The 14,577-nt window shown below is 45.6% G+C and overlaps 1 protein-coding gene across 2 annotated transcripts in view; it reads right to left on the reverse strand.

Annotated features, from left to right (window-relative positions):
• Positions 1 to 3,478: 3,478 nt before the first annotated feature.
• DPF3 (double PHD fingers 3) overlaps positions 3,479 to 14,577 on the reverse strand; it is a gene marked incomplete at its 5' end in the record, with an annotated part of 250,104 nt that continues 239,005 nt past the window's right edge. For both annotated transcript variants that reach the window (XM_079767944.1, XM_079767945.1), the window contains 2 exons: positions 3,479 to 3,615; positions 4,147 to 4,228. In XM_079767944.1, coding sequence (XP_079624070.1) covers positions 3,545 to 3,615; positions 4,147 to 4,228 — 153 coding nt within the window. In that variant the 3' untranslated portion in view covers positions 3,479 to 3,544. The remainder of the gene's footprint in view (positions 3,616 to 4,146; positions 4,229 to 14,577) is intronic.

The following is a 14,577-nucleotide window of genomic DNA, read 5'->3' on the forward strand; positions in this document are numbered from 1 at the left end:
CCTCTCTGGGCCTTGCTGCCTGGCTGCCTGCCTGGGCTTCCTACCTGCCCCGGAGCGATGACAGGAGCCGGGGAGCCTCAGGACCTGCGGCTCCTGCCTGAGGTGCCTGCGGTGAGTCCGTGGGGAGTTGAGACGAAAAGCTAGAATGTAAGTTTCCTAGCAGGAGCCTTGTCTCCGGTTCCTCCCAATGTGGCCTGCACTGCATTCGCTGCAGGCCCAACAAGCAGTGTTTCAAAAATACCTACAGGAAACAGAGGGCTTCAACTTCCGGCTGAGATCCTGCAGCCTGGCCTCCTCCCTGCTTGGCTGGAGCCACATCAGAGCGAAACAAAGGCCCCCTGGCTGTTCCACAGAGCAGAGCTGGGAGTCGACAGCACGGTTATCTCCACGTGCTGGCCTCCGTCCACAACGACCAGAGCTACTGTGGTGTGGGGACCTGCGAGCCAGCATCACCAGCATCACCCTGATCCCGCTAACAGCCCTGCTGGAGAGGCCGCATCTCCCACCTCACGGATGTGGAGAAAGAGGCTCAAAGAGGTCAAGACATTTCCCCAGTGTCCCCCCAGCTAGAAAGAAGTGGAGCTAGGCTGTCAACCAAAAAGTTCAGGTGAATGTTCCACTGAACTGCATCTCAGTCCTCTCCAGAAGTTGGCTCCCCGCCTGGACGGCACTGATCTTGTAGAAGGGAGTATCTCGAGTGACGTCATCCTGAAGTCCCCTACCCCAGGGTAAACCCCCCATCTCCCACCACACACCCACACACAGTCATGGTTTCCTTTGTCACAGCTTCGGGCTAGTGGCCCTGACCACAGGCAGCACGGCCCTTAGAACATAAACCCCTTTGGTCAAAATGGAGATCCTAAGAAGGTGTCTAACCTTGGCTAACTCACACTAGAAAAGGGGCACAGAAATTATCTGAAGTCCCTCCCTGACAAGCACTGCTCTCAGTGGTAATGTATATAACATTACGCTTTTTAGGTCTCCCAGTGTCGCTGTGGACTGAGCGGGGCCAGCATTACTATCTCCATTTCACAAGTGGACAAACTCAGGTTCAGAGATGTTGAGTGACTTGCCCAAGGTCACACAGCTACTCCATGCCAGAGGCAAAATTAAAACCTTAATTATACATGCGCACCCTATGATTCTGGCTCATTCTCTGGGGTTCAAAAAAAGACCAATATGACGTTTACCATCACCTTCCTTTTTCAATACAGAAGGTGACAAATGTGGCTGTGTCTGCTTGAGTACCCTGAAAGTGCCATCCCGCTGCTGGCTTTGCCAACCCCTTTCCCGATGGGGAACCTGCTCTCCAAAGAGGAAGGGGCTGGGCCCATCCTGCAGGGAGGGAAACCGGGGAGGGATCTGGGCCCTCCTGATGCCCATTCCAGAGCCCTGAGCACCCCATCACTGTGGCAGGTACAGCACCCTCCTTGTCTGCAAGACTCACTCCCACCTTCACAGCTTCTGCGGGCGGCAGGCGTGGCTGGAGATAGGACAGGACTCCCCCATCATCTGATAAAGTGGGAGTGGATTTGCACATACTCCAAAGAGGACCCGTCAAGTAGTAGGGCCACAGTTTTTTGTTTCAAATTTGCTTTTTTAACATTTAAGCCATTGTGGCACTTGGGAACAATTTTGGTAACTTTTTTTCTAAAATTACGTTGAAGTGATTTTCAAAACCAATCATCGGCCTTGGAGGACACCCCACTTTGGATTAGGGGGCCAGGGGCATAGAAAGCCAGAGCAGTCGGGAGAAGAGATGTAACCCTCGAATGAACAAATGATGTGACAACACAGCAGCTTCCCAAAACAGGTCACCTGCCCGCAGGGAGAAGGAATTGTCTCATGAGAAAGATGGAATCCCACCTGGACAGGGCCCTTTAAATGAGATCATTGCACATGCAAGTAACTCCCTCCAAGGCCACAGGCCCCTGCAGGAGTGTCCCCCATCTCTAGCCCCAGGTGCAAAGAACTGAGGGAGACCAACAGGCCCGGCTCCACGCCAGGCTGCCTGGGTCCGCTGGCCAAGAGCATTGCCAAGTCGCAGGGTGAGCTCCGCAGCAGGCGGAAGTGGCCCACCTCGCCCGTCTGCAGGTCTCCAGGGGCTTCTTCAGGGGCCGAAGGGCTAAAAATAACTCGGCCTTTGTTGTAAGCAGCAGACCACAGAGACGGAGCCGAGCATGCGCGAGTGTCCTGCTCAGTGAGACCTGCCCTTTGGGCAAATGATTTTCCCAGAAACCTGTCAGTTGTGCGCTGCTGCTGTTGCCCCTGCCTGTGAGATTCAAAGGCAGCCCAATCCGCTCAAGCCTACAGGGTGGCCTTCCAACACAGACTTCTCGAAATCTGAGACTCTTTCTTCTTGATCCATTAAAAAAAAAAAAAAAAAGGCGTCCAGTCGGTACTGGGGAGCTTAGGAGAGAAAAGCGGCCCTCGAGCGGAGGGCTCTGCATGGCCACCACCTTGGTCATGAATAATCCCATCACCTCAGTTACCTGTCTAGGTAACGACATCTCTCCCCAATCCTAAAATTTCCAGGTCTCAGGAGACAAGGGCAGACACACACCTGGTGAAAGGAAGAATTACTTGGGAAAGGGAATTCGTAGTGTCACAATACTGAAGGATTTCTCAAAGGCGCAGTCCTTTTTACCAACATTTAGATCTTGGACTGTGTAGGCTTCTTCACTCGCCTTCCTGGATCTTGAGCCGCCTGCCCCATCCCCCACCCGCAGGGATAGCTCCAGACCAGGCGGGTTGGGAGGCAGAGTCTAACATCTTTCTCTGCCAGCGGCTGTGGCTTGTCTCACCTCAAGGATGCCCCAGTTCCGAGGGTGAAGGAACCGCACAGCAGAGCCGCTCCTGATGGGCAGCAAATACTTCTTGGCTGTTGCAGGGCCTCACAACTGTCTTCAGAATGTCTCCTCCCACCCCGCCCCCCCAGGGCCTCCACCTCCCTCCCCAGCCCCATGCAGAGACCACCCTGGCTGTGATGCCACTGGACATCTGCCCGGTCCAGAAGGCAGCTCTTCCTCTTCACAGAGACAAGGAACAAGGAGGGGCTTTCACTGTCAAGGCAGCCTCCAGGCTCTGGTTCTAGAAGTTTCCAGAGAGGCTTTCCTCACAGCCCTTGGTTCCTCCGCTGGCTTCAGGGTGAAGAGCCTAAACTGGAGGCAGGAGGCTGGGAGAAGATTTCTTAGAAGACAATAGATAGAAAACAGCAGACTACACACGAATAACAGATGGTGGGAACCAGCGAGAGGGCCGCAGGGCTGGGTAAACGGGAGAGGGCTCCGCAGGGCTGGGCTGTTCTCCAAAAGTGCGAGATCCTTCGGGTTGAAAAAAGGCGGGGCGGGCTGGAGTGTGGAGACCTGTGTGTGGGAGCTACACAGACACCTCGCCCTCTTGGTTCCATGTGTCACGCCCTCTGGTTACTGGCTTTCCTCACAGTTGGTCTGTCTGGATACATGGGAGTAGGGGCTCAATCAGCTTTGAACTGGGCTCTGGTTCAACCTCTCCAGCAGCAAGTCACCTGCGGTGACCCGGGGCCCTAGGCTTGGCAGCCGAAGGCTGAGGCTTTTTCTTTGAGCAGTTCCCAGCACAAGTGGCAGCTCCAGCTTCCTACAAGAGACAGGAAGGCATGACCAGCGGCACCTCTCACAACCCTCAAGCCCCACCCTGGGCCCTCACTTCTTCTAAGCCCTGTTTTCTTTGGACTTTCACAATTCAGAGACCGAATCCCAGTGCTGAAAGCATGCTGGAGTCTGTAGCTCAGGAGAGCAAGTGCTGCTCAGAAAACTGCAAGTGCTCAAAGAGGACCAGCTGACCTGTTGGAAAGACCCTCCCTCCTTGGTCCTGCCCCTTAACCAGCATCCCCAGGCCTGGCCAGCTCCCCTGGAAGCTCCACCTCCCACCACCTCAGCCACATGTCTGTGAAACATCTCTCCGGGCCTCAAGTTGAAATTTCAGGTGGTCGAACTGTGCCTCGGTTTCTTCATCTGTCAAATGGTAGTGGTCGTACCTACCTCGTAGGGTTGTGATGATTAAATGAGACAAGATATGTAAGCCCATAGCACAAGGCCTGAACCCTAGTGGGCCTCAATAAGTGGGAGTGGTAGCTGCTGTTGTGATTGTTGACCTCATCACCATTACCTTCTGGGGGCTCAGCCACAGGGGGATTTAAACAGTACATGTGGTAGCCACGGTCACAGTCATCACAGAAGAGTAGCTGGTCCTGGTGGAATACAGAGTAGGTGGTGAGGAGGAGAACGAGACTGAATTATTCAAGGCCAATGTCTTCCCTACTCTACCAGCCTTATTTCTTTTTTGTTTTAATTGAATTGCCAGCTGAAACTGGCTTTCTTTCTTCTCCTTTTTTTTTTTTTTTTTTTAATCCTCACCCGAACACATGCTTCTGTTGATTTTTATAGAGAGAGGAAGGAAGAGGGAGAGAGAGAAAAACATCGATGCATGAGTGAAATATTGATCAGTTGCCTCCCACGTGCACCCTAACCGGGGATCAAACCTGACCAGGAATTGAACCCTTGATCCTTATGGTATATAGGACCATGCTCCAACCAACTGAGCCACACCAGCCAGGGCTCCACCAGCCTTATTTCCACAGATCAACTTCCCTGTATGCCCCTTTCCAGAATCCATTTCGAGTCTTCATTGTCCCCTGAGCATGCTTTGCCCACACCTGGAATTTGCTCTTCTACCTCCCCAACTATGGCAAATCCTACTCTTAGTTTAGGATTCTGCTCAAATCATACCTCCTCCAAGAAGCCTTTCTTGACTACCACCTCACATGTAAGCTAAAAGGGATTCTTTATTCTTTTGAACTCCCATAGCCAATAACTCTGCCTCTGTAAGGGCAAAGAACTAAATTTATACATTTCTATATTCCCATGATGATTGCCTAGTTCACAGAATATAATTTAGATGTCTGAAAATTGTACGTCAATTCCTCTGAACTTTACTCTTTCTATCTGTGAAACACACAACAACCAGACTTGGTGGGAACATCCATGACACCTCAGAACCATTTTAGCATTTCACATGTGAATGTAGGGAAATGCAAATGAAGCCATTTTTCAGCTCCTAAAAACCTCCTCAGGAGCTGGAGGCTGGAGCCCAGGTGAGAACAGGACCCTCCAGCTGTGGTTCATTTCCAAGGAGACAGTATGCACTGGGCTCCTTCAGGTCCTTCTGCCTGGAGGCTCTCCCAGTCCCTGACCCCTTCTCTTCTGGACCATTCCCTACCCACTCTTCAAGTTTCAACCCCTTCTTCCCCACAGAGGCTTCACTGGTCTATCCCCACTTGCATCCCCATAGTTCTTTCCCTTATGACATTGAACTGCCTTGCCCCTTACGTTACAAAGCCCGGTATGTGGTAGACATCTAACTATGCTGTTAAATGGTTCATTTGGAACATGCCTCTTGTCCACTCCTGTATAGACTGTGAGGCCCGTGGGGCAGAACCTTGAATTACTCATCTCTGCATCTCCTTCAGAACTTCCTTGCGCATAGCAGCTCCTCAGTAAAGGTTTGTGATCTGGTCACCACTCTCCAGCCCTGTTCTATTCAGTGATCTTTGGACCTGCTTTGATAGCTTATAAGATGTTTGTAAAATTACGTTTTGTATCAAATCTCACCAGTGCAGAGATCCTGGAAAAAGTAGATATAGAAGTTGGAAACCCCGGTGAGCAAACAATGAAGAGGGAGAGACCATGAAAGGCCTTTTGTATCATGCCAAGACTTTTCACTGGGGCAATGGGAGGCTTTTGAAGAGTCAGCAACCGTGGAGTGACATAGTCAGACTTGCAATTTAGAAAGATCTCACTGGCTACTGTGCAAAAATAGTTACCCAGGTGGGGAGAGATTGCTTCTAGACCAGAGACCAGTTAAAAGGCTGCTGTAGCCGTCCAGGTGGGAGATGACAGTGGCCTGAACTAGGGCTGTGTCGTGGAGGAAAGCAAAGGGCCTTGCTTCCATCTAAGAGTCACCGACTAGATGTGGAGAATGACAGGGAAGAAATCAAGAATATCTCCTGGGTTATGGTGTGGACAGCAAGTCAAATAATATATCTACCCATTGAGACATGGGCAGAGGAACAGATCTATGGAAGGAGAAAGCAACCTCAGCCATAGATATGTTCTACAGATTATGCAGGAGGGATGCCCTAGGGCAGTGGTCGGCAAACTCATTAGTCAACAGAGCCAAATATCAACAGTACAACGATTGAAATTTCTTTTGAGAGCCAAATTTTTTAAACTTAAACTTCTAACGCCACTTCTTCAAAATAGACTCGCTCAGGCCGTGGTATTTTGTGGAAGAGCCACACTCAAGGGGCCAAAGAGCCGCATGTGGCTCGTGAGCCACGGTTTGCCGACCACGGCCCTAGGGGCATGTGGAGATCAGAAAAGAGGCCTGGGTGTGAGATATGGATTTGGGAGTCATTTGCTGATGGTCCTGGGAGAGGAAGCCTAGAGTGTGTGAGAGAAGAAGTCCTTGAATTTGTGCTCATGGAAAGGTGTTCATGAACTCCTTGAAATTTTATGCACAATTCTGTATACAGATAGAAATAAATGTACATTTTTCTGAGGAAAGAGTAGCTTTTGTTGAAAAGCTACTTCTGAAAAATCAAGGACTCATCTAAGGTTCTGAGACAAAGGCCAAGAATAGACCCTTGGAAAGAAAAAAAGAGAGACTAAGAAGCAGTCAGAGAAGTAGAATGAAAACAGGACAGTGTGGTTTACTCTAAAAGAGTTGCACCAGGGTTGTCAGAGCAGAAGCAAGCTCTATGACAACATAATACAGGGGCAATGGGAGGAGAGAGAAGTTAGGACGAAGACAGAAAATACGGAGAGACTTATCCGAAACAGTATTACCAGTGTCCTAAAGATACTGATAACCCTACTACAGTGCCGACATGAGAAATACAAGGTTGAATGCCCAGATTGAACTCTCCTAAAGGGGAAAGCAGGCACCTGTGGGTTTAAATGCTTTTTGCATGGGTTGATCACTAACACCATAATCTCTTCTTTCCCATCTGCTTTTCAGGATAATTGCCTGTCAAAACCACCAAGAAATCCCAGCTCATGCTAACCCCCATGAGAAACACAGTTTAAGGACCTCTTACTCCCAAGTATCCAAGAACCAGGATCCATCTATGGCTACAGTTCCAGAGAATGGGAATCCCATTCTGGAATGTGCAGTATAAATCCCTGACTATGTAAGAGAAACCCTATTGCCCAAGCAGCCTCACCCCTTGATTCCTCCCCTGAGGCTCTGCCAAGTCAACATCAACAAAATCACCTCAGCATGAACACTGTTTGTAAAGCCAAGGACCAAAATCAACCCAAATATCCACCAATACGAGACTGGTTGAATTAACTAATGAAGAACTATGCAGTTGTAGGCAGAAAATAAGATTATATTTATGTATTGCTATGTGTTGTGTAATCTCCAGGATTTTCAATAAAAAAGCAAGGTGAAGAAAATATGTATATCGGTTGCTATTTTCTAAGATGCATCCATGTTTTTATGGATTCATATGCACATACATATGCTTACACTAAAACAAAATGGAAAGATAAAACATGACTTTTTAAATGGCTACCTATAAGCAAAGTGAGAGGACAGTGTAAAAGAGATAGGAATAGAAGCTAGATTTCTTTGAATGTACTATTTATTTTATAAATTTGATTTTGGAGCCAGTAAATATTTTACACAGTCATAAAGCAAAATTCACACTTTAATTATCCCTAAAAACAAAAGAAAAATGAAATAAAGCCATCTAATTATGTATTAGTTGATGACGTAACCAAATAGAAAGAAACTATTCCAAGTGACTTGAAAATAAGTTGATTGTACATCCTTAGTCAAATACATCTTAGGACAAAAATAAGTGCGTGTGTGTGTGTGTGTGTGTGTGTGTGTGTGTGTGTGTATGTGTATTTCTTTTTAGAAATCATATTGTTGTTGATAATAGTGGAATTGATAGAGACTTTTGTGTGTGAATTAAATGGGTGGTATTGAGAAGAAACAATTTTGACATAGTTGAAAGAAAATATAGATGTAAGATCAATGACGTTAAATAAAAACTCATAAATAAGCAGAACAGAAACAGCTCCCAATTCATGTCAGTTAGTCCTGTGCATGAATTGTAAGTATCAATGTTAACTTATGTGCTTTTTATCTTTAAAACAGCAAAACGTATTTCCTAGCTCCGTCCATTGAAAATGCCCCATAACTATGAATAATACAGTAAAAATTCAGCACCTTCTAGCATTCATGTTATGTTCTCTAAAGATCATTGCCCACTTAAAAAAACACACACACATAAATCCTTGGAGAAATGGCTGATTTCGGGTCTGGAGCTTGAAATTAATAAATTCTTTTATATATTGGAAAACAAGGACAGTTTCAAACTATTAGAGTCATAAAGACTCAGGGTGCCTGAGTAAAAGAAATCTCAGGATCCACCCTAATTACATTCCCATTGACCAAAGATAGGACAATTTTAACTGTAATGGATAGAAACAAATTAAATATGTTTAAATCCTTGATTTCATAAAGATACTATATTTTTTTAAAAAAAACTTTGTTACCTTTGGAAGATGCTAGGAAACATCCCATTATTTTTTATTTTTTATTATGAAATACTTTTAGTCTTAAGGAAATGTTGCAAGAATGGTACAAAGAATTCCTGTACACACTTTATTCAGCTTCTCCTAATGGTAACATCTACATTATCATAGTACAATCATGACAAGCAGGAAATTACCATAAGCATGACACTACTAACTAATCTGCAGACCTCATTTGAATTTTACCAGTTTTCCCACTTATGACCCTTCCCCCAGGATCCCACATGGTATTTACTTGTCATGTTTTCTTTTTTAAATCATTTTTCAGTTACAGTTTTACATGTTCTCTGTATCTATGAGTCTGTTTCTGTTCTGCTTATTTATTTGTTTTTTTAGATTCAATTGATGATAGATATGTATTTATTGCCATTTTGTTTCTCCTTCTCCTTCTCCTTCTCCTTCTCCTTCTCCTTCTCCTTCTCCTTCTCCTTCTCCTTCTCCTTCTCCTTCTCCTTCTCCTTCTCCTTCTCCTTCTCCTTCTCCTTCTCCTTCTCCTTCTTCACCCCTTCACATTTCATGTAATACTGGTTTGGTATTGATGAACTCCTTTAGCTTTTTCTTGACTGGGAACCTCTTTATCTGTCCTTCAGTTCTAAATGATAGTTTTGCTGGATAGAATGATCTTGGTTGTAGGTCCTTGCTTTTCATCACTTTGAATATTTCTTGCCAATGCCTTCTGGCCTGCAAAGTTTCTGTTGAGAAATCAACTGACAGTCTATGGGAGCTCCCTTGTAAGTAACTAACTTCTTTTCTCTTGCTGCTTTTAAGATTCTCCCTTTGTTTTTCACCTTTGGCACTTTAATTATGATGTGTCTTGGTGTGGGCCTCTTTGGGTTCATCTTGTTTGGGACTCTGTGCTTCTTGGACTTGTGTGTCTATTTCTTTCATCACATTAGGGAAGTTTTCTGACATTATTTTTTCAAATATGTTTTCAATTTCTTGTCCCCTCTTCTTTCCTTCTGGCACGTGCATGATGCAAATGTTGGCACACTTGAAGTTGTCCCAGAGGCTCCTTACATATCTTCATATTTTTGGATTCTTTTTTTCTTTCTGCTGTTCTGATTGGGTGTTTTTTGCTTCCTTATATTCCAAATCACTGATTTAATTTTCAGTTTTGTCTACTCTACTATTGATTATCTGTAAATTTTTCTTCATTTCAGTTAGTGTCGCCTTCAGTTCTGGCTGGTTCTTTTTTCTGGTTTCTATGACCTTTAGTAAGCTGTTGAAGTTCTCACTTAGTTCATTGAGCATCCTTATAACCAGTGTTTTGAACTCTGCATCTAGTAGATTGTTTGTTTCCATTTTGTTTTAGTTCTTTTTCTGGAATTTTGTTCTCTTCTTTCATTTGGGACATGCTTCTCTGTCTCCTCATTTTGGCAGCCTCCTGTGTTTATTTCTATGTATTAGGTAGAGCTGCTACATCTCCCAGGCTTGGTAGAGTGGTCTTATGTAGTAGATGTTCTGTAGGGTCCAGTGGCAAAGCCTCCCCATTCACCAGAGCTGGGCACTCAATGTGTACCCTTCCCCACTGTGGAGGACCAGCTGTGCAGTGGCCCACTCCACAGAGCAGGACGTACTTTAGTGGGGCTCTGATGCCAGCTGAGTCTGCCTCTTGAGGGTGTTGCTTGTGGAGGTGGTTGGATGGTGTTTCAATGTGGTAGTATGAAGCTGTCCTCTGGGTGCACTGGCTCTGGGGCCTCCCTGGAGGTGCAGGCCAAGATCAGCCACCACCTGTGTTCTGATCAGAGCCACCCAACATGAGCTACAAAGTGATCTGCTTGTGCTGGGCTTGGAGGTGCCCCAGATAGGCAAAGCTTAGAACCAAGGCTAGCTGCCTTAGTGAGAGGTATGGGGCACACTAAGGCCAGATGCTGCTTGTTTGAGAGATTTTAGGAAAGTCTGAAGCATGAGCCAAGAAAAGCCATTTATATGTAAAAGCCACTGGAAACAGTGTGGGTGGGCCTGCAAATTGGGTGGGGCAGGGTCTCAGAGAATCACCAGGGTAGAGAACAATGTGAGCCAGGTTAATGGAGACTCAGATATGGTGCCTGCCTGCTGACTCTGTTGGGGGTAGGCTCATCAAAGGAACGATAGCCTCTGTCAGCACTTCTGTCTGGGTGAAAACTGCCCCTCCAGCTCTCACCCTGATGACAGACAATTCAGTTCCTCCCCATAGGTCCCTGGTGCCTTTCAAGCTGCTGCCCCAGCACTGGAGCTCAGAGGGAGTGAGTCCATGTAAGTCCATGTGTGGGCCCTTTAAGAGGAATGCCTGGGACTCACAGCCCTCCATCTCACTCAGTCACAGGCCCTGCTGGTTTTTACAGCCAGGATTTATACAGCAGATTTTTTAATGCATGGGGATCGGCACCCTAACCCACATCTTTCAAGGATCGACTGTACTTAGAAACAATTATCTGGGTGCTATAGGTCCTCACTGCTTCTGGGTTGTCATTGCTTCTAGGCCCTCCCAGCTGACAGAGTTAGGAAATAAATAAATGTATGTGTACATACACATGCACACATCTATATTTATTTTTGTATCTATCCATATGTGTATATGCATACAGATAGCTATAGATAGATAGGATGTCCCCAAAAATACACACACATTGAATAATTATAAAGGCAATGTTTATTAAAATACATTCCATTTAGAAAATTGAGCTATCAGTTGTTAAAGTGTGTATACATTTTTGGGGACACCCTAAATATATATACAATAAATATATATACAATATATTATATTAAAACTAGAGGCCTGGTGCACGAAATTCATGCATGGGCGGGGAGGAGGGGTCCCTCAGCCCAGCCTGCATCCTCTCCAATCTGGGACCCCTCGAGGGATGTCCGACTGCCCGTTTAGGCCCAATCCTACCAGGATCGGACCTAAACGGGCAGTCGGACATCCCTCTCACAATCCAGGACTGCTGGCTCCCAACTGCTCGCCTGCCTGCTTTCCTGATTGCCCCTAACTGCTTCTGCCTGCCAGCCTGATCACCCCCTAACCACTCCCTGCCAGCCTGATTGATGCCTAACTGCTCCCCTGCCAGCCTGTTTGCCCTTAACTGCCCTCCCCTGAAGGCCTGGTCACCCCTAACAGCCCTCCCCTGCAGGCCTAGTCCCCCCCAACTGCTCTCCCCTGCAGGCCCAGTCGCCCCCAACTTCTCTCCTCTGCCAGTCTGGTCACCCCTAACTGCCCTCCCCTGCAGGCTTGATTGCCCCCAACTGCCCTCCCTTGCAGGCCTGGTCCCTCCCAACTACCCTCCCCTGCTGGCCATCTTGTGGTGGCCATCTTGTGTCCACATGGGGGCAGCCATCTTTGACCACATGGGGGCAGCCATCTTGTGTGGTGGAGTGATGATCAATTTGCATATTACTCTTTTATTAGATAGGATTATCAATTCCTACTAATATCTCCTATTCCAACCCAAAACCATGTAAATATTTGAAAAAAGATCCGAATATTTTTTCTAGGACATTGAGAAACCTGACTCTCATTATTCACAATATATAGTTATTAGTTCAGACCTGTGTACATGTAGTTTCAGAATGACTAACTCGCATGCCTGTGATAAACAAATATACTCACTACAGTACAAAATTTGTATAATTATTTCTCTCTTTAGCTCTAAAATACACAAATACTACTTTCCAAAGTTACTTAAATTAGTTCTTTCCTACCCCACCCTTCAGTATGGTTATGTTATTATATATTTTATATATATAATATATAATATATATATATATAATATATATAATATATATATTATATATATATATATATATATATATATACTAGTAGCCCTGTGCATGAATCCGTGCGCCAGTAGCTCACCAGTAGCTCGCTGCTGCCCTCCAGTAGCTCCCTCCGCCCCCCTGACCCCCGCACCCCGCTCATAGCTTGCTGCCCTGCCCCCTCCTGTAGCTCTCCACCACCCACTTGTAGCTCGCTGCCCCACTCTCCTGCTGATCCATGATCTTGTCGTTACATGGTCGGTCGTTACGCTTCACGGCATAACGACCATTTGCATATTACATCTTTATTATATAGGATATAAATATATATATGTGTGTGTGTGTGTGTGTGTGTGTGTGTATGTATATATATATGTATATATACATGTATATATGCCTAAGCAACCATTACGACTGAACAACCAGAACGACCACTATGACATGCACTGACCACCAGGGGGCTATGACGCACACTGATCATCAGGGGCAGACACTCAATGCAGGAGCTGCCCCCTGGTGTCAGTGCGCTCCCACAGCCAACCTACCGCGGCCGGCCACCTCCCGCAGTTCCTCTCCCCCGCCCCTGCATGAATTTGTGCACTGGGCCTCTAGTCTATTTATATTACAGTTAGGGTAATTTGTTACTGCTCATATTCCACTTTCAGTTCCCCCCACATCCTGGTTGTTTTTCAGTATTTATCTATTGTAGGTATGTGAAACAACACCCTGGTTCTAAGACTCAGAGCTATTCAAAAAGGCATTCCCACAGAAGTATCACCCTCCTTATCCATACTATCCTACCCTCATTTCCCCATTCTTTCTACCCAATTATCACTCACTCTTGTAGATAACCAATCTCTTTAACTTCTTGTTTATCCATCCTGTATTTCTTTTACACAGTGAACAGATATATGTATATTTTCCCATGCCTTTCTTACAAGAATGGCAGCATACTATACATTTTTAATTTATTCTTTTTTTTTTTCATTTAAAATATGTCCTGGAAATCACTCCATATAAATTCATAAAGATCTGCCTCGTTTTTTCAACAGCTGCATAGACTCCATTATGTGACCATACCATCATTATTCAACCATTCAACGTATGAGCAATATTTTGCAAGTATAAACAATGCAACCATGAATAACCTTATGCACAAGTATTTGCATAGTGCTGTATCTTTAGGGTAGATAGTGGTGTATTGTTAGGGTAGATTCCTATAGGTGAAACTGCTAAAGCAATAGGTAAGTGCACAGTAGCGGTGTTAGGTATTGTTAAATTTCCCTTCAGAAGGGTTGTACCACTTTGTATTCCCACTGACAATGTATGAAGGTGCTTTTTCAATTTTATAGGAAAGAAATAGAATCTCCATTTAGTTTTAACTTGAATTTCTTTATAAGTACATTTGAACTTTATTTTCCAAATTTTGGGGGCCATGTACATATCTTTTGTGAATTATCTTACATGTCTTTTTCCCATTCTCTATCAGGTTTCTTATCCCTTGTCCCTCAAATTTTAAGAGTTATTTATATATTGGTGATACTAGCCTTTTATCTGTAGTAAATGCTGCAAATATTTTCTCCCAGTTTGTACGTTGTCCTTTTACTTTATTGCATTTTTTACTATGCAAATATTGTGGTCAAGTTTTTCAATATTTTCTCCTATTGCTTCTGAATTTTGAGTCACAGAAAGTATTTCCTTATATATAGGTTAAAAATGAATTCACCCATGTTTTCTTCTATTACTAATATGGTTTTATTTTTTATATTTAGACTAAAGGCCCAGTGCACGATATTCGTGCATGGGGGGGGGGGTCCCTCAGCCCAGCCTGCACCCTCTTACAAACCAGGACCCCTCGGGGGATGTCCGACTGCCAGTTTAGGCCTGATCACGCAGGGATCCCTGCAGGATCGGGCCTAAAATGGCAGTTGGATATCCCTCTCACAATCCGGGACCACTGGCTCTTAACCGCTCGCCTGCCTGTCTGCCTCATCGCCCCTAACCACTCACCTGCCTGCCTCATCGCCCCTAACCACTCACCTGCCTGCCTCATCGCCCCTAACAACATGCCTGCCTACCTGATCGCCCCTAACCATTTGCCTGCCTGCTTGATCGCCCCTAACTGCTTGCCTGCCTGCCTGATCGCCCCTAACTGCTCGCCTACCTGCCTGATAGCCCCTAACTGCTTGCCTGCCTG

This window comes from Cnephaeus nilssonii (assembly GCF_951640355.1).
Source record: "Cnephaeus nilssonii genome assembly, chromosome: 4".
NCBI classification, from domain to species: Eukaryota; Metazoa; Chordata; class Mammalia; order Chiroptera; family Vespertilionidae; genus Cnephaeus; species Cnephaeus nilssonii.